Raw genomic sequence first — 26,053 nt, forward strand, 5'->3', positions numbered from 1 at the left:
GTCAGAACAAGTCACTAAGGCTTTTCAAGCGCTGAAAGAAGCCTTGAGTACAACACCCATCTTGGTGCTCCCTAACTTTTAGTTAGAGTTCACAGTAGATACGGATACAAGCGATTTTGGAATTGGAGCAATATTGCAGCAGCAAGAGACGCTGGTGGCTTTCTTTAGCAAGGCTCTTAGTGTGCGCCATCAAGCTTTATCAATTTATGAGAAAGAAATGCTAGCGATTTTACTGGCTGTTAGAAAATGACATACATATTTGGTAGGGCAGCGTTTCAAAATCTGAACGGGTCATCAGAGCTTGTGGTTCTTGTCAGATCAAGTGGCTGTTACTCCATTCTAGCAGCGTTGGGTAGCTAAGATGTTGGGCTACAATTTTGAGGTATCCTACAGGAGAGGGATTAATAACAGGGTGGCTGATGCTCTCTCCCGTCAACCACAGCTTGAGCATTGTCAATACTATCAACTTTTGACTAGTTCGACCATCTCAAGCCTCTTGGAGCGAGTGCAACAATCTTATGTAATTGATGATAAATACAAAAAGTTATTCAAGATATTCTATAGCTCCAACCTTATGACCAAAAATGTTCATGGGACGGTCGATTTTTACTCAAAAAAGGGAAGATTGAGGTAAGAAAGGTTCCCCAGCTGAGGCAGGAGTTGTTCCTCTATTTTCATGCTAGTGCTATTGAAGGTCATTTAGGTGTCCATGTTAATAGGAAGTGATTATCGAGTTTACTATATTGGAAGGGCCTCACCACTGATATTATGAAATGGATTCGAGAATGTGTAGTCTGCCAAAAATATAGAAGTGAGACAGTAGCTTCTCCTGGTCTCTTATAGCCATTACCAATACCTGACCGAGCTTGGTCCATGATCAGCCTGGACTTCATTGAAGGGTTACCGACTTCAAGTAGAAATAACTCTATTTTAGTTGTGGTAGACCATCTAACTAAATACGATCACTTCTTAGCTTTGTCTCACCCATACACAGCTAAAGATGTGGCTCATGAAAATTGAATCATGTTTATAAACTTCATGGCATGCCTGATTCAATCATATCAGACAGAGGCAAAATCTTTGTTAGTAGCTTTTGGCAGGAGCTATTTCGACAGGCTGGTACTAGGCTTCTATTATCAGCAGCCTATCACCCTCAAACGGATGGCCAAACTGAGGTCCTGAATCGATGCCTTGAAAACTATTTGCGATGCATAACTGGGGAAACACCTGCGCATTGGTTCCAGTGGTTACCACTTGCTGAGTGGTGGTATAATTCCTTATTCCACTTGTCAATTCAGCTCAGTGGATAGAAGTCTACAAGCTAGGAAAGCAGCAAGAAAGTTACTACAGTTCTGTCTAAAGAAAGCTCAGATTCGTATGAAGCATTTTGCTGACAAGCATCGTCCAAAGAGAAGCTTCCAAATTGGTGATTTGGTCTACTTGAGGCTGCAACCATATCGACAACAGTCAATTAGGAAAGTCGTCAATCAGAAATTGTTTCCAAAATACTATGGACCTTTCCCTGTGATCCAGAAGGTGGGGGAATTGGCTTACACTCTTCAGCTTCCACAAGATTCTCGTATTCACCCAACGTTCCACGTTTCCCAGCTGAAGAAACATGTTGGATCGGCACCGACTCAAGTTAACTTTCCACTGGTGGATGCTCATGGTGCTTTGCAAAAAGAACCAGTTTGAATTATAGACAGACGGATAGTTAAAAAAGGGAATCAGGCTATTACTGAAGTGTTAGTCGAATAGGCCGGTTCTTTTTTTGAAGATGCAACATGGGAGTCCCTCGCTGTGATTCAATCCAAATTTCCTCATTTTCATCCTTGAGGTCAAGGATGTTGTTTTGCGAGGGAGTATTGTTATGAGTTAAAAAGCAAGCAGGAAGAAATTAGTATAAAAACAAACAGTTAACTCTTTTAAATGAAACTGGGAGTTTTAGGAAATTAATTAAACGGTGAGTTCTGATTATAACAGAAATACCACCATGTCATTTTCTTGTTAGTTTCCTCTTTAAATGCATGGGATGCATGGTGAAGCAGTTATCAGAATATTGAAGAAGACTCAGATTTCTCTCATTTTCTCTGTTATTTCTCTTCTCTTCCTCATTTTTCTTTACTTAAAATTTTGGAGTGTAACATATATATGTATATGTATATGTATAAAAAGATTTTGCTTTGTGCTTATTTTGCTCTTTTTTTGTGAATTTGCTTTCTCTGTGTTTGTATCTTTCTTGTTCGAATCACTATTTTTGTATTCGATTTTTGTCCAAAAAAAACTACATGGATTGATATGGCTTTTATAGCCATATTTACAACTTGTTTTGTTAATGATTATTTTTTGCTTCTCTGTAGGTGCAAATGGACGGTGGAGCAGGTGGGTAGAGTCTGTGGCTAGTGGTGGTGGCAGTGGCAGTGGCAGTGGCAGTGGCAAGCTTAGGGGCAGTAGCTAGGGTTTTCTGAAACCTTAGTTGTTATTATTGTTTGATTTTGGGCTTTCGGGCCTTTGTAATTTGGACTTATTTTTTATTTTATTTTTTTGGTTTATTTTATATGGGCGCTGGCTAAAATTGGCCTGCTACAAAAATCATAATGCTAATTTACTCATTCTTCTTCACACTCAACAATTCTTGTAAAATCTAATACATGACAATAGCATTTCATAAGGCATCTAATAAATCAATCCATCCAAAGGCATTATTCATCTCCTTTTCCAATCCATGAATTCATTATTCATAATTCATCAATAATGACAACAAAATTTGTCATTTCATATTTCATTTCACATCTCATTAGCCAATTCACATCCTTTTCATTTCAATATCAAACACATAAATTTTATCATTTAATTTTCCCTATTAACATGACTCGGATTCGGACAGATACACGGATTCAACCAACATACCAATTTGGCACCCAGTGCATCATCGGATAATTTCGAAGTAATAACTACGCCCAGTGCTATAAAACATGGACACCAGTACGTCTTATCGGTTAAACCGAAGTAAATTGACACCCAATGTCTCATCGACTCGAAGTCAAAGAAATCTTTAAACTCTTCCTAGCCTATGGCATGCCATCTATATCTGACTTAGCCCGAAATAGTTAATAGGGCTTCATTTCACTTTTCAATACATCCAATGTCCCAATCTCATATATATATATATATATATATATATACATTATAACATATAAACATACATTCACTTCAATATTCACGTAAGCAACACATTTCATGATATACAAAATTAGTCCAGTCCAATCAACTATGGATTCAATTCAGCCCAATGTACAAGAGTTCTCACCTTAAATACTTACCATACACAACAATTCAATATGCAATAATTTATAACTTAATTTGGATTATAGAAACACAAATCGTATATTCTGAGCTACTCGATGTCGACATTGTCTTTCCCCTTCTTACTCGAGAATTCTGAAATTACGTTTGCAATTGAAGTTTGAATGTTTAAAACTCTTAGTGTCGTGGGTCTCTTCTTTTCTCCTTTCTCAAACCAATTTTGCAAGTAAAAATAAAAAAGAAAGAAATGCTTTTGGTTGTTCATTTCCACTATCTAATATTCTTATTATTTAACTTATAAATAAAACATCTATATAATATACTCATGCATATATATCATTAAACCATGACCGTCCACCTCCCAACCATTTTAATTAATGGTATAATTTCTACTTTAGTCCCTTTTATTTATTTCAATTTATAAATTCAACGTTTTACCCTTACGCGATTTAATCCCTATACCTTAATAAATCTCAATTTCATGAAAATTATTTATCCAACATTTACTTCGCTACTAAACTAACTTAGTAAATATTTAATAAAAATATTTACGAGTTCTTTTTATGGGAACAAAATCCCAAACTTCACTTTCCGTCACCTCTGATTATCGGGTCGTTATATATACCCTTATTGGTGTGTGATGGATGATGGAGTTGGTGTGTAATGGCTGGACAGGTGGAGCCTTGGGTTCTGTTACATATGGATAAAATTTGCATATCTGTTAATGTTAAAGCATTTTGGTGCTCTACTCTGATGTGATATCTAATTATGATTTGATCTTGGTTATTGTATGTTTGAGCAACTTCCCACGAAAACGTTTCGTATATCTGTTAAGTGATATGATAACTCAAATTTATGTTATCTCTGAGTATGATTTGACTTTGGTACTTGTATGTATGACCAATTGTTCTACTCTACTTGGTTACTTTTGTTTTGGATTTATGCTGAGATTCGTAGCTCATCCCCTTAATTTTTTTCTCTCTTAGGTAATCCGTGAAATTAGGTGTTAGATTCAACTAACCGGAGGTCTCGTTATTCATTCTGAGTTTGGTTTAATAAATTTTTATTAAGTTTTAATAAGATATTTTCATTCGGTTTGTAATTAAATTATATGGACTATGATATGAGTTTTGAACTTTGGACTCGATTAAAATGGTGTTTTCATACATTGGCTTTTCCCAACTGAACTGTTTTCCTTTTTTTAATAATCGACCTAATTTTAAGTGACAATTTTATGAATTTTGCTTTATTGTAAAATGACCGTTTTTCCGCTGCAATATTGTTTTTTTCTTTTTAATTTCAAGTAACAATTTGCTAAATCTAAAATGTCTGCAAACTGATTAAGGACAAATTGATATGGTTTTAACTTTATTCCAACAACTTTTAGATAACCGTTTTCAAAACCTAAGTAATTAAGTCTTTTACAGAATTTTGTTAAGTTCGAGCGAAAGAGGTTTTCGAAAAAAAAAAAGAAAGAAATTTGATATCGTTTTGTTTTGAGTCATTTCGGTGATTAATGTGAACTTCAAAATTTGGTCGAAACATTTGGGTCAGGCTTTGAGGTGTTATAGGTTGATTGATTAGTTGATGGAAGAAAGAGGGTTGATGATAGATGAACTGGACTGGACCGGTTTGCTTAATCATATAATCTAGATGATTTGAAACAGTCAATCTGCACATTTTGCACATTTAAGGAATCCCAAATTCTTTGCCACTGAAATTCCATAGTTGGAAAACTACTTATATATTGCACTCTAGTTCTTGATGATGAGCCACAAACTCTCAAATACGAATAGCCACAAACTCTCAAATACGAATCAATCTTATCAATTAACAAATTGTTTCAAGTTGATGGAGCCTTCAAAAAAATATTTTCAACCCTCCAGCTCTTTTTTCCTTGTGATTCTTCTCTCATTCTTCAACTTGCAGGGTCTTAACTTGCTTAGTTTAGCAACAAGAAGCCCTGTAGTTAAAGGAAATGACGCTGATCGACGGGCTTTACTCCAGTTCAAAGCCAAGATAACTGGTGATCAACTCAACATTATGGAGTCCTGGAATAGCTCCATTCACCACTGTCAATGGATCGGTGTGACATGCGGTCGCAAGCATCGAAGAGTCACCAAGCTGAAACTTCGAATCCTCAAACTCTCTGGATCATTGTCACCCTACATTGGAAATTTGAGCTTCCTCAGGGAGTTGGATCTTGTGGGCAACAGCTTCTACAACCAAATTCCTCAAGAAATCGGTGGTTTAAGAAGACTGGAAGCATTAGACCTCACCAATAACTCCGTCAGTGGTGAAATTCCTTCTAATTTATCTGCTTGTTCCAAGCTTATATTTGTTTATATGAGCGGCAACCAGCTAACGGGAGAAATACCTTCTGTGCTGGGTCTCTTGTCAAACCTGAAAGAATTGGGTTTTTCCCGCAACAGTTTGAAAGGGAATATCCCATCTTCATTGGGGAACTTGTCATCCCTGGAGGAACTTCGCTTGTCGGAAAATGCATTAAGTGGGATTATACCTGAAGCTCTTGGACAACTGAGAAATCTTTCACTTTTCACCGTTTTCGAAAATGCAATTTCTGGTATTGTTCCTGTCGCAATGTTCAATCTCTCCAATATTAGAGCCTTTGATATTGGTGTAAACAAGATTCAAGGTACTCTTCATTCTGATTTAGAAATCAATATGCCTCATGTTGAGTTCTTTTCTGTAGCGGATAACCAAATCTATGGACAAATTCCAATTTCAGTATCCAATGCCACAAATCTTAATGTACTTCAATTTAATGGAAACAGGTTCAACGGAAATGTGCCTTCATTAGAAAAGCTAGATAAACTGTTTAACCTTGAACTAGGAGAAAACCATTTAGGAGAGGGGAGAGAAGGTGACTTGAACTTTCTTTGCACTTTAGTCAACAATACCAAACTAGAATATCTAGCTATAGGCAAAAATAAATTTGGAGGGGAATTTCCGAAATGCATTAGCAATTTTTCTAGCAACCTTCGGGGTTTAGGAATGGGTGGGAACAACATTTGGGGAAGAATCCCGGATTCGATAGGAAATTTCATCAATTTGGAGGGGCTTTCCATCTCAGTAAATCAACTATCAGGTCCCATTCCCTTTAATATTGGGAGGCTTCAAAAGCTAAAAGAATTTTCCGCTCTCAATAATTCTCTCTCTGGGACAATTCCCCACTCCATTGGAAATTTAATAGAGTTAACCGAACTTGATTTAAGTTTTAACAATCTTCAGGGCAGCATTCCTTCAGGTCTAGGTAATTGCAAAAATTTGATTCTAATGGATCTTTCTCATAATAATCTTAGTGGACCAATACCCTCCGAAATACTAGGACTATCATCCTTGTCCATTGTACTAAGCTTATCGTCAAACTCTTTGACTGGTGAGCTTGCTGTTGAGGTAGAAAAACTGAAAAATCTAGGTATATTGGATGTTTCTCACAACAGGTTATCTGGTTTGCTTCCAAAAAACCTAGGTAGTTGTGTAAGTCTAGGGAAGTTGTTCTTGGAAGGCAATTTGTTTGAAGGACCCATTCCATCATCTTTGAGTTCATTGAGAGGTCTTGAGGCATTGGACTTATCTGACAATAATCTTTCCGGTGGGATTCCAGAATTTCTTGTGCGATTTGGGGCATTAAAGTATCTAAATATCTCTTTCAATGATTTTGAGCGACTAATACCAAGTGAAGGAGTATTTAAGAATGCAAGTGCTACATTTGTTGAGGGAAATAGTAAGCTTTGTGGAGGCATCCCTGAGTTACACTTGTCAAGATGTAACTCCAAAACATCAGCAAACACATCCCTTGGATTGAATATCACAATAATTGTTGTGATTTCAGGAGTGACTTTAGTATTCTCTATTTTCCTCATCATCTGGTTTAGAAAAAGAAAAGAGCAGAAGCCAACGACAACTCATGTAGAAAATTCCCTTTTACAGTTATCATACCAAAGCATCCTAAGGGCTACTAACGGATTCTCCTCGCAGAATTTGGTTGGATCGGGAAGTTTCGGATATGTATACAAAGGAATTCTTGAAGCGAATGGAGCAGTTATTGCAGTAAAGGTGCTTAATCTTCTGAATCATAGAGCTTCCAGGAGTTTCTTGGTTGAATGCGAGGCTTTGAAGAGCATTCGACATCGTAATCTTGTCAAGGTATTAACAGCCATTTCAGGTATCGATTATCAAGGCAATGATTTTAAAGCATTGATTTATGAGTTCATGGAAAATGGAAGCTTGGAGGATTGGCTACATTCATCTGTTGGCATGAATGAACCAGAGACGATGAGAAACCTAAACTTCATTCAAAGAGTTAATGTGGCCGTAGATGTTGCTCATGCACTGGAATATCTGCACCATCGTTGTGAGACGCCGATCATTCATTGTGACCTCAAGCCAAGCAATGTTTTACTCGATGGGGAAATGGTTGGTCATATAAGTGACTTCGGCTTAGCAAAAATCCTTTCTGGAGATAAGTCTAACTTTTCTACTAATGAATCAAGCTCCGTTGGATTAAGAGGAACTATCGGCTATGCTCCACCTGGTATGTTCACTTTTTCATTTCTTTAATTATTTAAATGAAAAAAAATCGATCTAAAAGCAGTCTTGTTATATATTTAGAGGTTTTACACTACAATTATTTATATGTCTATTTTGTGACGAATTAATTATAGAATACGGCATGGGAAGTGAATTGTCAACAAATGGCGATGTGTATAGCTATGGCATCCTCTTGTTAGAGATGTTAACAGGGAAAAGGCCAACGAATGAAAGGTTTACAGAAGGTTTAAGTCTTCACAACTTTGTCAAAACAGCTTTGCCCGATCGAGTGGTTGAGATTATAGATCCCATTCTTCTTCAAGAAAGTGTCAGAGGAGGAATAGTTCCGGACATCACTCTTAATGAAAACAACTTAGGAAATGACATACGTCTTCAGTGCTTGATTGCAATATTCGAAATAGGACTCACTTGTTCTACCGAATCACCGAGTGAGAGGATGGACATGAGTAATGTTATCACCAAGCTTTGTTCGATTAGAGAGAAGTTTCTTCGTCCAACTCGGTTACGTCGTGGTGTTTGAACTTTGTATGCTACTCAGTCAGCAGGTAATAGTGTCTTCTATCTTAGTGAAATACTCATTTGTTTCGTCACTTAAGTTTTGTTTGATAAAGTTGAAAGGAAATTGAAAAAATAAAAAATATAAATTTTCTCATAAGTGTGTTTGGAGTAAAATATTTAAAAATATATAATTTTAAATTAACAAATACATCTCTCTCATTTTTTTTTCTCATTATTGCAACTTTGAAGGATTGATTTTTATGTATTAAGATAAAAAAATATTATCTCCTTCATTTTCTTTCCTCTCATTTTTCTTCCGTACTAATTATACTTAAAAAAATTTCACTTTTCCACTCGGTCCACCCCTCCACTTTTTCACTTAACCAATCTCACCTATAAACAAATTCCTACTGTTCTGATGATATGATGTGCTTAAATAAATCCAGTTGCAGGTATCTAAGGTGTAGTATGGATGAACTTCAAAGAGGCTTAAGTCCGATAAAGTGCTTGATGTTCTCCAAGAAGATAGAAGAAAATTAATGGAGTTCTTTTTCCTGTTATCTACCAATAATTTTCAGTGTAATTTGTATAATACTTCGTTTTTTTCTTGGCATCATAACTCATAAGCTACTAGATTGTGATGAAGTCAGACTATAAATAACAATGTTGGATTTTGTCTTTGCATCTTAACTCATAAGCTAGTAGATTGTGATGAAGTCAGACTTTAAATAACAATGTTGGATTTTGACTTTGCATCTTATTGTATCAGTCATGGTATTGAAGATGTTAATCATTGGCTGTTCATGACAACTTCATATTTTTGAAATTATAATCTTTTTATACTAAAAAAGTTAGACAGGAGTACATTCGAGAAAGGTTTATAATTCGCATTTTGTCTATTTTACTTAAAAATGAGTAAATTAGTCTTTATATATTAAATTAAAAAGTAAATTGGTCTTTTATTAAAAATTTATTTATTTTTATTGTTAAAAGTTACTTCTTGTGTATTATCATGAGATATCGTGACACATCATGAGGAATTGTCCGCTTATTTTATCATCTTTTAATTTAATGTATAGAGCTAATTTGTTTATTTTTTTAAGACATAAGTTACAATGCTTTCTCTCGAACAACAGGACTTTGTCACATTGTTTCAACATCAACAAAACTAGATTTCCTAGTAATAATTTCCATCTTTTAATGTATTTTGGAGTTCAAACCATCCACAAAAATTATGCGATTGATGAAAATAAAATTAAAAAAAGTTGTTAATTGGCACATGGTCTGAACAAAGCGTGTTAAAATTTTATAGAAACAAGCAAACCAACTTTGGCTAAGTTCATAAAACCATTATAAGAAATTACTTGACAAGTTAGAACCATGAAAATTAATGTAATTTAATTATGAAATGAAAATATACAAATCTAATACGGATATATATATCATATTTAACATTCTTGAATATCGAGGTAAAATATTATGTAGGTCTTTGTATTAAGAGTCGTATTATATTTTGCTCCTTGAAAATTAGTTTTTATACATTAGATCAAAGAACAAATAGGTTCTTCTATTAAAAATTTTATCAATTTCTACTGTTCAAAATTGATCCCTATATGTCAAAATGAGGTACCATTTTTTTAAATAAAAAAGGGGTCGACTTTTTATTTAAAAATGAAAATTAAAACGGGAGTCGCCACCAACATTTTTTGAGGTGTGATCGGATCACCTTGCAATTTAATCGTTTTAATAAAACGTTTCGATTTTACTAAAACAATGATTTTGGTCTACGAAATTCGAGAAAAACAGATTCGGGAGTCGGTTACGTGCGAGGAAGGATTAGCACCCTCGTCACGTCCAAAATTGGTACCTAATTGATTAATTAATGTCTTAATATCGAAAGTTGAAAACTTAGAAAGAATTTAAAATACGATCCTTTTTTATTAATGTTAATAAAATGCTTGAATAAATTGAAAGGAGCATCAAAGGCCCTCTCGTCTCGAGGTAACAAAATGTCACATCCCGTAAGTCAGAACATGACATTTGAACTCTCGAGAAGAAGCTTGCCTTTTAATTAAATTTTTATTTAAAAACTTATGTATTTTAATCTCAAAAAGGATATTCGGTTGTTTAGGTTCAACAGGAAAATCGAAACCCCGTAAATTAGAGTACAATTTCTCGAATCTCCAAAAAACAGAACATTACAATAAATAATGGAATACAACAATAGTAATGATGAAGTTATAATAACAACACCAAATAATAATAACGATAATCATATTAACTACTATTCTAATATTAAAATAATAAAAGTGAATTGAACACTAATAATAATAATAATAATAATAATAATAATGAAATGTATAAACAAAGGAATAAATAACAATATAAATTCTAAATACAAGAAAAGTAAAGAAATAGATAAATGAAAAATATATAGATAAATAAATAAAACAGGACAACACAAAAAAAAAAAAAAAAGCTTGAAACTAAACGGATAAGGATTAGATTGGAATTAAAATGAAATTTAGAATCTAAATTATAATAAAATAAATGAATAAACACAAAAAAGCACTAGATTGAAACTAGAATGGAATTTTTGGGGCATAAATTGGAATAAAAAATGAGGTAAAGGACCACACAGAAAAGCGTGAATAACATAGAGGGACCAAAAGGGAAAATATCCCCCCTTACAAAAGCACCACTTTATACGGGACCGAACTGAAATAAAAGAAAAATCATAGAGTAAAAATTGAAAATAAAAATAAACTGTATTAAAAATATGGAAAATGAGGAAGGACTAAAAACAAAAATTTCCCATTAATAAAAAACACGCGGATTCTCCTTGGCGGGTCGGGTCAGCCGATCCCAGGGTGAAACGACGTCGTTTTGGCCACTGGGATTAAGGCCCAAAACGGCGCCGTTTCAATCCTTTATAAAACCAATTTTTAAAAAGAAAATTCATTTCTCCTCTTCTTTAAAAAAAAAAAAGAAAAAAAAAAACTAAAATCTCTCTCTCAGTTTTCCCTTCCGGCCATGGCTCCGGCCGCCAAACCACCGTGGATGCCGCCGGTCGACGGTGACGGCGCCGCCTTCCACGGTTGCCGGAAAATCGGAAAAGCCATTTGTTGGCTTTTCGACTCCCCGAACCCGAAAATTGCCGATTTTCATCGAAATCGACGGACTTCAACCGCTTACGGCGGCGCAAACACCGGAAAAGGTAAGATTTCGACCCTCTTTACTGTTTATTTTCTTTTAAAAAAGCTAGTAGAAATAAGAGCCGAAAAATAGAAAAAAGACAACCTTTTGCTCTCGTTTTTGATTTCGTGTGTATGTAAAAAGAATACATGGTGGTTTTCGTGGCTTTTATAGCCGAAAATACAACATTTTTTTTCTTTTTCTTTTTCTTTTTCTGTTTTTGCCATACACTATTTCTTTGCTGTTGTTGTCCTTTTTTTTTTTTTGTCTTGCTTGCAGGTACGGAAGTTGACGTGGCGGTGGTGGCACGTGTGGGAAGGGTGCGGCGGCGGCAGCTGAAGAGGGATAGAGCTAGGGGTTTTTTTTGAAATGTTAGGATAGTGGGCTGGGGTTTGGTTAGGTTTTGGGCTATTGGGTTTGTAATGGACTATAATGAAGAATTTTGACTTGTGTTTTTATTTGTCTTTGGGCCTGTACAGTTAGGATATGTTCACAATCAATAGATTTTCAGACAAGAACAAACTAGTTAGCTTCTGAATTTCTAAATTTATACATGATTAAGCCTCATTCCAAGTGTCTTGTTATGTCAGTTTTCTCTTGAAATATACTATTGTCTACAATAATTTAAACACAAGAAAACTATGATGGAGAAGTAGAACTAATAAGTTTAGATATTCTTACTATTTCATTTCAACTATAAAATTGTCGACCAAAATTGATACTTACGTTGCAATGGGAGAAGAGAAAGAGTTTACAATCACAATGATCGAATCCTACATCTCATGCTAATCAATCGAGGCAGTGATATGATTAGCAATTATTTAACAATATTAATGAGTAAAAAAATTATAAAAATCAAACATTGACCAGCATTCAATTCTTTGCAATAGAGAGAAAATCTAAATGCCAAGCAAAGAAGCAACAGCACCCCCTAAAACAGCTTGGACTACGAGATCCAAAGCATACTTCACCAGTGATCCTTCATTTTCCTTTCTCCCATTTGAACTTTCCCCATTTTCTTCTTTGATAAACACTAACTCCTTTGCCACACCACCACTTTGTGATTGATTGAAATAACCCATTTTCCAATTCTCAATGTTCATATTATTCACACACCCAACATGGTAACAATGTTTCCCACAACTCGAAATATAGGCCCATCCTTTCAATTTCCCTTTATAAATTTCCTTGTTTTGACATATCAAACACTTGGTTGAGGCCTTCACCTCAAGGTTAAGTCTCAATGACCCTCCGTTGAAATTGCCATTCAAGGTGCTTGGGAGCGTCAAACAACAAGGATGCAAATATGCTTCCTTGGATTTATACATGAAACCTTGAACATCTTTGCCACATGCTTTACAAGTTTTGCCTCGTTTCCCTTTCTTTTTGAACTTGAAGCTGCTGTTTTTGAAGAACGAATGGGTGGCGATAGGCTTGGCCACCCCGCAATTTTCATGAAGATGAAAGTCACATTTCTTGTTATTGCATTGATAACATGAACCGAAGCCTAGTTCTTTGCATCCGTCACACTGAAATGGCGTTTCGGAATAGCTTAGCTCGAGCTTGTGGCGATGGCTGAAATGCTCTATCTCCGTGATTTTCATATCTTTTACGTTTGCCCTTTTGCAGCTCTTGTTTTTCACTTTTTCTAAAAAGTTGAAACATGCTTTTAAGGGTGTAATGCAAAGTCCAAGACGTAAGTGAAATAGAATTAATTTAAAAAATTGAAGCTGGATTCAATATAAAGATTGAACCGTAACAAACTTAGCTTGAATATTAGAATTGTTTTAAGTTCTTCAACAACTCAAGCATTAAGATATAAAAATTCAAGTGATTCGATAACTCAAATTATTCGAGTTTGAACTTAACTTAATAATAATTATAACAAATCTATATATTTTTAATTCAAATCCGAATAGTTTACAAACACAAATATATCATTTACACCCTAAACATACTCAGTATCAAACATAAATTTGCATCTAACAACCCCTGAAAACACATACATGCAATCAAATATCATATATTACTAACCTTTCTACAAAATTAGAGAATCATATGTTTTAAAGATGATTATTGGAATTGGATTTCGACAAAGCTAACCAAGGTAAATTAAAAAAAAAAAAAAGCAAGTAAAATCATGGAGATAAGTAATAGGGAGGGCTGTGAAGACTTACCAGCAACAAAGATGAAAGATTATAGTAAATTCATTGGTGTGAGACCGAGCTTGGCAATTCACCCGCAAGCTTTTAGGGGAAAATTTAAAGCTTTATAAGAAAACCTGAGGATTAATTTTATTAATTAATTAGTTGAATTCTGGTCTCCTTCATTTCCAAGAAAGTTCAAATTTATCTTATGTTATGAATTTTTTTTTCTATTTCCAATTTTCCAAAGAATTGACTAATCAACTATTGGTTTACCCTTCTTCCAATTTTCGCATTATTTTATATATGAAAAATTAGAAAAATATTCTAAAATAAGGTTTAAAAGGAGAAAATAAGGTTTAAAAGGAGATGTATATCTTTTAGGGTGTGTTTGGATGAAATTTTCATAGGAAGAAATTCATTTGTATCAAAAATTTTCAAAATTTTAAAATCAATTTACTTATTTGAGTAAATATATCAAAATATTTGGATAATTTAATAAAAGAATTTTAATAGTTCAAATTCATTTTCAAATTCCATCTAAATAAGTGTTTTTTTAAATTACTATTAAAAATTAAACTTCAACAATTATTTTTAATATGTATACTATGCATATATCATGCTAATTCTATAATGATATATTTTCAAAATAAACAAATATCTATTAGTCAAACTTTCTTTTTCAATTTGGAGGTTGCTCTTAGTTGAATTGTGTAATATAGATTATAATTAACTCCCAATTTTCCAAAAGAGGGGAAAAGAAAAATAAAAATTTGAAAGTTATTTTTTCTAGATTTTTTACTTTTGGAACTTAAAATAATTAAAAATACTAAATATTAAAAGTTTTATAAAATTCAAAAATAATTTATTATAATCATATTTCTAAATTTTAATTTTTCTTAGTATTTAGTCAATTTGAGTGATGTATTATCCGTTATTAAAATATATAAAGCCGAATTCACCGACTTAATTGACTCGCAATTATCATTTTAATTTATTTCAAATATATTTATAATATAATATATAATATAATTTTAATTACTTTAACCTAAAGTTCAATTACCCAACCCAACCAATAATCCATTAATACTAGCCTAATATTTATTTATTTTTACTTAACACAAAGGGAATTAGCTTATGAATTTAATTAAAGATAAATTACACGTAAGATCATCAAATTATTAATAATTTATATTTTAATTATTAGACTTTAAAAGTTAAAAGATAGTGGCAAAGCGTAATGGCCCCTAAAATAGTGAATTTTTAGTTTAGGCTTTTATAATTTATAAAATTTTAAATTAATAATGGCAAAATTGTACTTTGACTCCTCCAGAAATGATAAAAATTTGATTTAACCCTTAAAAAACTATAAAGGTGCATGCTTATTAAAATGATGAAATTGTATTTTTACTATGATAAAAATATACAATTTAGTTCCACCCCCTCCCCAAAAAAATTTTGGGATCTACCACTAGTCACTAAACTATTCAAAAGTTAAGTCACTGGGCTGTTAGAATCGTTCTTGTATGGCCTTCTCTGTTTGCACCACCTATATCAATCGAAAGATCTCCTTCCATTTCTCTTGAACATCATGAATCTGCAAACCAAAATCTAGATAGTTGTCTTCTTCGATCTCTAAAACCATCAAATTAATTTGACTATAAGGTATGTTCTTTTTCTCATCAATGAGTTCTGATCTACCGTACTGATGGTCAAATAATTTCCATGTTTTTTGTTAGGATATGTTCACATCAACAGATTTTCAAACAAGAACAAACTAGTTAACTTTTGGCTATGAATTTATACATGACTAAGCCTCATTTCATGTGTTCTGTTATTTCTATTTTCTCTTGAAATGTAATATTGATCTACAACTAGAAAATTGTCATGCTTATGAACAAAATTGATCAACTCCCATTGCTTGTTCCGACATTAAAATAAATTTATACAAGTCAATAATTATATTACAATGAGGGAAAGAGGAGAGCGTTTACAAACACAGGAATCTAACTCTAAATTTCATACTAATCAACTTGAAACATACAAAAGTTTGCCGGTGTAGGAATGATGTGATTAGCAATTATTTAACAACATTGGCCAGCATTCAATTATCTGCAGTAAAGAGAATAGTCTAACTAATCCAGGAAGAAACAACAGCCCCTAAAACAGCTTGGACTATGAGATTCAAAGCATATCTCATCAATGGCCGTTCATTTTCCTTTCTCCCACTTGAACTTCCCCTATTTTCTTCATTGATAAACACTAACCCATTTGTCACACCACCGCTTTGTGATTGATTGAAATAACCCATTTTCCAATTCTCAAAGTTCAAATTATTCACACACCCAACATGGTAACAGTGCTTCCCACAACTCGAAATATAAGCCCACCCTTTCAATTTCCCTTTAGAAATTTCCTTGTTTTGACATATCAAACACTTGGTTGAGGCCTTCACCTTAAGGTTAAGTCTCAACGACCTTCCGTTGAAATCGCCATTCAAGGTGCTTGGGAGCTCCAAACAAGAAGGATGCAAATATGTTTCCTTGGATTTATACATGAAACCTTGAACATCTTTGCCACATGCTTTACAAGTTTTGCCTTGTTTCCCTTTCTTTTCATACTTGAAGTTGATGTTTTTGAAGAATGAATGGGTGGCGATAGGCTTGGCCACCCCACAATTTTCGTGAAGATGAAAGTCACACTTCTCGTTATTGCATTGATAACATGAACCGAAGCCTAGTTCTTTGCATCCGTCGCACTGATATGGCGTTCCGGAATAGCTTAGCTTAAGCTTGTGGTGATGATTGAAATGGTTTATCTCCGTGATTTTCATATCTTTTGCGTTTGCCCTTTTGCAGCTCTTGCTTTCACTGTTTCTAAAAAATTGAAACATGCTTCAATCAAACTCGCTTGATTGGACTTGTTTAAAGTTCTGAAACTACTAGACACAAAAAATCGAGTCACTCGATAGTTCAAATTGTTTGAGTTTGCGCTTGACTTTATAATAATTGTGTTGAATCTGGGTTCTTTTAACCCAAACCCAAATTGTTTACAAACACAAATATCTTATTTACACCCTAATCATACTCATTCCAAACATAAATTTGCACCTAACAATCACCTTAAACACACATACATGCAATCAAATATCATATACTACAAACTTTTCTACAAAATTAGAGCAATATTATATGTTTTAAAGAAGATGATTGGAATTGGATTTGGATTTCCACAAAGCTAATCAAGGTAATTAAAAAAAAACCAAGTAAAATCATAGAGATAAGTAATAGGGAGGGCTATGAAGACTTACCAGCAACCAAGACGAAAGATTATAGTAAATTCATTGGTGTGAGACCGAGCTTAGTAATTCAGCAGCAGGCTTTTAGGGGGTAAATTTATAGCTCTATAATAAAACCTGAGGATTAATTTTATTTATTGATTGGTTGAAGCCTGATCTCCTTCATTTTCAAAAAAAAACTCAACATGATATTATGTTAATGAGAATTTTGTCTGTTTCCAATTTTGTCAAGAATTGACTAATTAACTATTGGCTTCCACTTGTTCCAATTTTCCAAAAGGCTTTACAAGTAAACCTGAGGATTAATTTTATTAATTGATTAGTCGAAGTTTGACCCTCCTTCATTTCCAAGAAAGTTCCAAAGTAAATTATGTCAATAAGAATTTTTTTTCTAATTTCTATTGTTATAATAAATGTCGATAACAGCGATAGAACGATCGCAAAGTAATAAAAATAGATAGATTTTTTGTGAAAACCCTTTCGGGGAAAAAAAATCACAGGCAGTGGAGGAGAAATTTATTAATGTTGAAAAACGAATGATACAATAGCAGTTTCGACTACATAAGGTTAAAAAAAATCCTATTCTAATAAAAGTCAAATAGAAAAAGAATAGTTATATACAGATTTAACTTGTGCTATATGGTCTGTACTGAGAGGGCAGATTGCAACCCCAGTCCAATTTTATGCTTAACGGAATCTGTAGTGGGCTACGGCCCTCGGCCTTTCGCTCCCACAAATTCTCTTATTTTAGCACTGTATTTATTTTTTCAACAAATCACAAAATTCAAATCACACAATCTCTAACCTCTACTAATTAACTATTGGCGTACCCTTGTTCCAATTTTCCAAAAGGCTTTACAAGTAAACCTGAGGATTAATTTTATTAATTGATTTGTTGGAGTTTGACCTCCTTCATTTCCAGGAAAGTTCAAAATTATATTATGTTATGAGAATTTTCTTTGTTTCCAATTTTCTCAAGAATTGACTAGTTAACTATTGGCTTACCCTTCTTCCAAATTTTCGCATTATTTTATATATGAAAATTAGAAAGAAAAATTTAATTCTAAAAATAAGGATTAAAAGGAGGTGTGTATATTTTAAGAGGAATTTGTAGGAAGAATTTTATTTGTACGAAGGTTTTCAGAATTCTAAAACTAATTTGGGTAAATATATTGTAGAATTTCAATATTTTGAGTAATTTCAAGATGAAATTTTAATAGCTCAATTCCACCTAAATAGATGGCTTTTCAAAATTATTACTAATTTTATTTTATTTAATATACATGGTCTTACTATAAGATAAAAACTTAAACTTTAAAAATTATTTTTATTTAATTACAATATATATTTTATTTTATTAAAACTATTTATATTTTTTTACAAATATAACAATATTCATATTTAATGTTTTATATTTTTATATTATTTAAAATTCTTCATCAAAACACCCTTTTAAGGTTTTAGTAGAAAAAAATAAAACATACGTTTTCTTTTAATAAATATAATATACATATATATATAAACTATTATTTAAGTGTGTGATTGAGTTTATATTACAAGTCAACTCTACATCAATTTAATCAAAAAATTACTAAAATACCCTTACATATTTTAAATAAGTTGTATTATTATAAGAATATTTTCCTTTTCCTTATTTATAAAAGGATAAAAATTGCAAATATTAAAATTTGAACCCAAGTCACCAACATCAATAAAATCATTTTTACCTCTTCAACTAAAGTTTTATTTTAATATTTTTATGCATTTCGATTTTATTACACAAATTGGTTCACCTACATTGTTTGTATATATTGATACTGTCACTAATTGAGTTGGTATCACAAGTCAATTCGATACTAATTCAAGAAAAATGGCAATACCATAATGAACAATAGAAGTGCATTTAATTTTTTAATATGGTATATTTACCTATTTAAATTAATTCTTTTTACTCACAATTTAAACTAAATTTTTATTTCAATTTCGTACTTATTGCATATGTCTTGTTATTATTTATTACATCTGTATCATGAAAAAAAAATTGGCATTTACTAATGGTCCAACATATGTAGCTAAATACCTAAAAATCGTTTAATCTTAAACTCTGTACGACGGGAAAAAGTATTACCCTGACGAAAGGTGACTGTCAGGAAAAGGTTCGTCTGTATAACCGTATACTGATGGATCATAGTCGGTATAGTCATTTATCTTATACTCATGGAAATTTCCGCTGCTAAAAGCTGTGTCAATCCCCACTCATCAGCACCCCTTTGTTGTAGCCATTAGAACATCACCTCCAGCTTTAAAGCCTCCATCAATTCTAAGAATTACCTTTTCTCTTAAATCCATTTCAATGAGTGTCTGCAAAAATATCAACAGTCCAAAATCTATTTTCTGAAAGTCAATTTTTGTGAAACAACTTGACCATGTATCAAGGTCAATAAGACATGATCATTCAAGCTTAAATATTTTCTTTTCTTTTGATTTCAAATCTGAACAAACTCAAGCTTCAATCTTTGACCTTAAACATGTAGACAACTAGGCGCTGCTTTACAAACAATTGCGGAAGATTAATAAAGGCAGGGCTCTAATTTTCATAGAATGTTTAGAACATAATAACAAGACTTTTAAGGCATGATATTTATGGATATCTGAATCCGGGATCATTACAATGACTAGAAAGCTTAAGCAATGCCCGACAGAAATCAATTATTCCTCCAAAAAAGAAAGGTGATTTGAATGCGTACCTCAACAAATAACGTTAATTGAAGGAGCAGAAACATGTGTACTAGAGCTAGGTTGAGTTGAATACCTAAAACATGAATATTTACCAATTATTCCCCCTAGTTGAGTAGATGCCCAAGGTGGGGACCTAAAGACATTAACCAATGGTGAAATACTAGCATTCTTAGTGACAAAGGCAAAGCAAGAAAACTTTTTTGGGAGGGGACGAAAATTAAATTGTATATTTTTACGATAGTAAAAATGTAATTTCACATTTTTAATAGATTATATGTAACACCCCTAACCCGAATTCGTCGTCAGAATAGGGTTACGGAGCATTACCGAAGTTTACAAATCAAACAGACAGAAAATGCAAACATTTCATCTCACACAGCATTCATGTCAAAAACCAATCAAAAGCATACATAGCCCTCGGGGCCCAAATTACGCATTAGAAATAAATAGGGACTAAATCGGAAACTCGAAAAATTTTTTGGAAACGTTTAACATTTTCAACACTGCAGGGGTCATACGGCCATGTGGTCAGGCCGTGTGACTCACACGACCATGAGACACGCCTGTGTCTTAGGTCGTGTGGCCATTCGAAATAGGGACACACAACCATATACTAGCCCGTGCCCGTGTCCGTGTGAGTATACTGACTTGGGTCACATGGCCAAGCCACACGCTCGCGTGCTAGGCCGTGTGAACATATTGATTTGCAAACATTTACAAGCTACAGGGGACACACAGCCGTATCACCTGGCCGTGTGTCACACACGGTTGAGAAACACGCTCATGTCTCTGCCCGTGTGGACGAAAATAGGCTATTTTACAAGCCATTTTTCTCACTCAACAAGGTATGTACCTACAGTTAACATTGTGCACATAAACAAGATTATGACATCCAAAACAAGTAAAATCAATCCTTAAACATGTAGTATATTCACACACAACCAATATGCCCTTAGGCACCTCAAATGACAAATATAAACATATTTAACCATATAATCCATGTAACCAAGTAATCAACCAACTTTTATGTCTAATTGCATTAATACACAACATGTAAATCATTTATTAAAACTTATCATTTAGTACCAATTGTACCACTTAATTAATAGCATCACATACATATACACTTACTATAGCATAGTACCAAATCTCACTAAGTTATAAAACATACCTCATATACATATTCAACTACTATTTTACCTTTCATCATTCAACCACAAATCATTCCACACATCAACATTATAAGGCAAATTATGCACATATTAAAATACCAAAACACAAGCCAAATAAGTGGCTAATCTCAACAAAACACATATAAGCCAACATTTAGCCAAAATAAACTATACATGCCGTTATAACCAAAATCAAAACATCCAAAAGTACCGATAGAACTGATGGATAGTGTGATATAGCTCCAATAAGCTTCCAACCCGATCGAGCTTCCGATAATCTAAAAAGTAAAGATGAACGACTACGTAAGCAATGAATGCTTAGTAAGCTCGTATAAACTTTAATCATATCATTCCATTTCATCAATGAACCTTATAGATTAAATATAAACCTATACCAATGCCTCAAGATTTGTCAACTACATAAATGAGTAAGTCTATCAACATCATATATATATTTCATTCCTAACTTAATAGGATTTTATAAACATTATACACCATCATTAACCTTTTCATAGAACTATGAATTACTTCATTTACTTACTTTCCATTCCATTTAGTAAGCATAAACTTAAATAACAACATCAACTCACCGATTAGTATATTTATTCACATCATAGGTAAGTTCATCCATAACATACGTAGTTTCTTATATATAAGTACATCATTTAATTCATCAATCCCTTTTTCGACATATCACATTTCAATAATGAACTTATTGTTTCATTACCTTTTCTTACCCATTTCATTTGTATAATACCAAACATAAGCATAAACATCAATCATGATCTCAAGCTTGCCATAAGCCTGATCACCATCATTAATACACAAGTTAGTGCATTTAAGTATACAACTCATCTGCCCAATCCGAATTTAGTTCAAAAAAAAAAGTATACAACTCATCTGGAGTCAATCACCTGATAAACCATTTTATAAGAAAATACATCTTTTGAATCATACCAGCTTTTCATAAAAATAAGTATATTCCCATTTTTGTCATTTACCATTTCATTGTATATCATTAATATTAAACATGATATAATGTAACCATAAGCTTAGCATAAACCTAAGCATCATCCACAATCTCAACTATTGAATTCATTTATGTTCAGATCAATATTCAATAAATAACAAATCTTTTAAAATTCATTAAACATATTACCTTATCGAGATTTTCCATTCGAAGAATGACTTATGGATAAGAGTATATTATCAACAGAAGCTCATAGAGCTGGTCCACCAGAACACGCCAACAGAAGCTCGTGAGAGCTTAACAGAAGCTCGTTAGAGCTGAACAGAAACTCATAAGAGCTGATCCACCAAAATCACTCCAAACAGAAAGTAAAACACAAGAGTTCGCAACAAATGCTAAACCCCGGTTTACTTGGGTAATATGCCGATATCTCCCTCCAATACCATTTCCACTCCAAACCCCATTCATACACCAAAACATGAATGTAATCAAATCTCGCGTTCAATTCAAACCGAATATCCAATTCAATATTATAATTCAAACAATAATTCATTTCCAACAATAGAATACATATAATATCAATCACTACTTAATACAAATTTTAAATTTAACCATACAAACTTACCTGGCTAAATTGTAGAAACACCAAAATTTAGGGGTATTTTGGTATTTTTCTATTTTTCTTGATTTTCCACCCGATCTTGATCTAAATTAATAATTTCATTCAATTTATTAATTTAGACAATAAAACAATTCATTTATGCAATTTGGTCTTTTTAATTTTTACAAAATTACCCCTAAAATTTTACTTTTATTCAATTTAGTCTCGGAGCCTAAAACATGCAAATTAACCATTTTTAATGCAAAACCATGCTATCCGAATATTCATGGCATTCAACACATCCCATTTTTAATAATTTCACAACAAACCCTTGTATTATTAAAAACGGATTAAAAATTCATACCTAATCAAAGAAACAAAGGTGGTCGAATGAAGCTTCATCCATGGCTTCTTTTTTTGTTTGTGCATTCGGTTAAAGAAAAGAAGATAAAGATGAAAGCTTTAATGATTTAATTTAATTTAATTTAACTAATCAAATTACCATATTACCCTTGGTTAATAATTAATTTAAAACACCAAATTTATGCCCATATTTACCCATCACATAAATATATGGCACAATTACCATCAAAGGAAGGTTTAATTTCACAATTGATCCTTCAATTTAATTAAATTCTAACTAAATAAACTTATTTACAATTTAATCTCAAGCTAATTAGGACTAAAATAACAATTAATCCAAAAGCTAGTGGATTCAATCATAACACCACCGCTTGGAAACTTTGACCATGGTTTAATTACCATTTAGTTCCCTTTTCCTTTATTTAATTAATCATTTAATCACTCAAATCAAATAGTGATTAAATTTTACATATTTTACAGTTTAGTTCTTTTTAATTAATTAACTATCGAAACGTTAAAATTTTTCAACAAAACTTTAAAACCACCTTAATGACACTCCGTAAATATTTCAAAAAATATTTACGGCTCGGTTTATAGAAACGAGGTCCTGATACCTCATTTTCTAATACCACTTGAACTTAGGGTCAAACCACTTAAACTTAATAAATCATTTATATAACATATATTATCATATCAAAAACCTTTTAAAAACTATATTCTACTTGTAAATATTATACATAATATTTACGAACTTACCCGTCGGATTTGATGATCCCAAAACCACTATTTCCGACACCACTCAAAAACGGGTTGTTACATTATATCTTTATAAATTTTAAATGATTAAATCAAATTTTTATCACTTTTAGGACCTAGAATTAAATTGTATATTTTTTATAGAAAAAAATGCAATTTCACCATTTTAGTAAACTATATCTTTATAATTTTTAATAATTAAATCAAATTTTTATCATTTTTGAGGAGTCAATGTGCAATTTTATCATTACTAATTTAAAATTCTATAAATTATAAAGAGATCTAAATGAAAAAATATTTATTTTAAAGGGGTCGGGCCTCTACCAACCCCTCTAGCTCCACCTTTGCTTAGTGGATGGGTTTTAGCTTATTCAACAACAAAATATCATAAGATTTAGGAACAACATATATTCTGTGTTCTTATATCTCTCTCTAAAGAGCAAAGATTGAACAATGTGGTTCTAGTACAACAACTTCTCAAAGATCATATTATGTGTTCGGATAATTGTTCGACTGTATAAATTATTACAAATTGTCGATGTATCAAGGTTTTAGTGACGAATTTCATCCGTGAATACATATATCTAACAATAAATGACATTTTTGTTTAGTGTGTGCTAGATACATACGCGTCTGATAAAAATTCTAATAAATTATTAAATGTATGAAAATTGAATATGTCTAACGATGCATATATTAAATAAAATTTTCAACGTTTTAGAATTGCATAGTTTTTGAAAGCCCGTTGTATTCTATAATCATAAACTTTCATCCCAAGTTTTCAAAATAAATAAATATATTTTGGTCAAACTTTCTTTTGGAGGCTGCTCTTAGTTGAATTCTATAATATAGATTATAAATATTTTTAAAAAAGGAAACAATAAAAATAAAATTTTAACAAATAAAATTTAGAAAATTTTTAAAATATATATTTTTTCTAGATTTTTTTTTACTTTTTGGCAATTAAAAACACAAAATATTAAAAATCTTATAAAAATTCAAAAAATAATTTATTATGAGTATTGTTGCCAATGCTAGAAAACGTCGGTTTGAGTGTGCTGAAGCGCATAATCTTCTTATTTATGGGTTAGGAAGAGGCTATGGTATACATGTTCATAGGTCGAGCTACCCGCACAAGCCTGAAAACTCATTCGAAATTTGAGAGGCTTTGGGCAAAAAAATTAAGTCCGTTTAAAATATGGATTGGGCTTATACATTCAAGGCCTGAGCCCGGTCTTGGCCCGACCCATTTTAAGTTTATAATACTTTATATTACATTATTTTTATATATTATGTAATTTAGAACACGTTAAAAAAATAAATATATACTAAATATATAATATTACTTTAATATAAACATTAAAATAATATTAAGATGACTATATAAAAAATTTCAATAAATAAAAAATATATAAAATTATTAAATATTAAAATAATATAACATAAATATTTTTTAAAAATTAAAAAATAATCAGGATTAGCTTAAAATGTGCTTGGGTTAGTCTTTTGCAAATATAAATGGGTTTGGGAAAATTTTTAGGCCCAGATTTCAGGTCAGGCCGAGCTTGGGCAAGTATAAAGTAGGTTAATATCATGCTTAAACCTGGCTCGAACCCGACTCAACCCAACCCGGGCATGAGCACCTCTATGTTATTAGTAATTCTACGTATTGTGTTAAAAATAACAGATATGATCAGAACCTATAATAAGATTATTAAAAAATTAATAATTTATTATAATCATATTTTTAAAAATTTAATCAACTTCAGCTATGGATTATCGATTATTAAAATATACAAAGCCGAACCAACTAACTTAATTGACTCACAATTATTAATTTAATTTATTTCAAATATATTTATAATATAATATATAATATAATTTTAATTCCTAAACTCAAAATTCAACTTCCCAACCAACAATCCATCAATACTAGCCCAAGATTTATTTATTTTTACTTAACACAAACCCAATTACCCAATCAATTTAATTAAAGATAAACTACACCTAACCTCATTAGTAAATTTATATTTTGATCACTAACTTTTAAAAAATTATAAGATGATCCCTAAACTATTCAAAACTTTTCATTTAAGTCATTGAACTGTTAAAACCACTGTTATACGGCCTTATTTGTTCGCACCACCTATACTAATCGAAAAGTCTCTTTCCTTCCCTTTCTCATGAACATCATGGATCTGCAAACCAAAATCTGGACAACTTTCTTTTCTGATCACCAACACTGACCATCAAATCAACCTGGAGCTTGCTAAACGAACTTTTGAAAAAAAACTTAATTAGCTCTGTGACTTAAATGAAAACTTTCCAATAGTTCAATAACAATTTTGTAACCTTTTAAAGTTAAGTGACCAAAATGTAAACTTACTAATAGTTTAGTGACCTTGAATGTAGTTAACTCTTTAATAAATCAACCCA

The 26,053-nt window shown here is 32.1% G+C and overlaps 3 protein-coding genes across 5 annotated transcripts in view; 1 reads left to right on the forward strand and 2 right to left on the reverse strand.

Annotated features, from left to right (window-relative positions):
• Positions 1–5,125: 5,125 nt before the first annotated feature.
• LOC105776652 (probable LRR receptor-like serine/threonine-protein kinase At3g47570) overlaps positions 5,126–26,053 on the forward strand; it is a 53,340-nt gene continuing 32,412 nt past the window's right edge. The window contains exon 1 of the mRNA XM_052622336.1: positions 5,126–6,574. Within this exon, the coding sequence (XP_052478296.1) occupies positions 5,158–6,574 (1,417 nt within the window). The 5' untranslated portion in view covers positions 5,126–5,157. The remainder of the gene's footprint in view (positions 6,575–26,053) is intronic.
• Positions 12,234–13,827, reverse strand: LOC105776658 (uncharacterized). The gene is made up of 2 exons (XM_012599457.2): positions 13,752–13,827; positions 12,234–13,222 (listed from the first exon to the last, which is right to left on the reverse strand). Exon 2 carries the CDS (start codon positions 13,176–13,178, stop codon positions 12,474–12,476), a length of 705 nt encoding a protein of 234 aa, XP_012454911.1. The 5' UTR covers positions 13,179–13,222; positions 13,752–13,827; the 3' UTR covers positions 12,234–12,473.
• Positions 15,610–17,196, reverse strand: LOC105776656 (hypothetical protein). Of its 3 annotated transcripts, none has more exons than XM_012599453.2 (2): positions 17,029–17,196; positions 15,610–16,594 (listed from the first exon to the last, which is right to left on the reverse strand). In XM_012599453.2, exon 2 carries the CDS (start codon positions 16,549–16,551, stop codon positions 15,850–15,852), a length of 702 nt encoding a protein of 233 aa, XP_012454907.1. In that variant the 5' UTR covers positions 16,552–16,594; positions 17,029–17,196; the 3' UTR covers positions 15,610–15,849. The 3 variants fall into 3 exon arrangements, with proteins under 3 accessions (XP_012454907.1, XP_012454905.1, XP_012454906.1); XM_012599451.2 differs by having other exon boundaries at positions 15,610–16,656; positions 17,029–17,189; XM_012599452.2 differs by having other exon boundaries at positions 15,610–16,659; positions 17,029–17,172.

This window comes from Gossypium raimondii, chromosome 10, assembly GCF_025698545.1.
Source record: "Gossypium raimondii isolate GPD5lz chromosome 10, ASM2569854v1, whole genome shotgun sequence".
NCBI lineage: Eukaryota > Viridiplantae > Streptophyta > Magnoliopsida > Malvales > Malvaceae > Gossypium > Gossypium raimondii.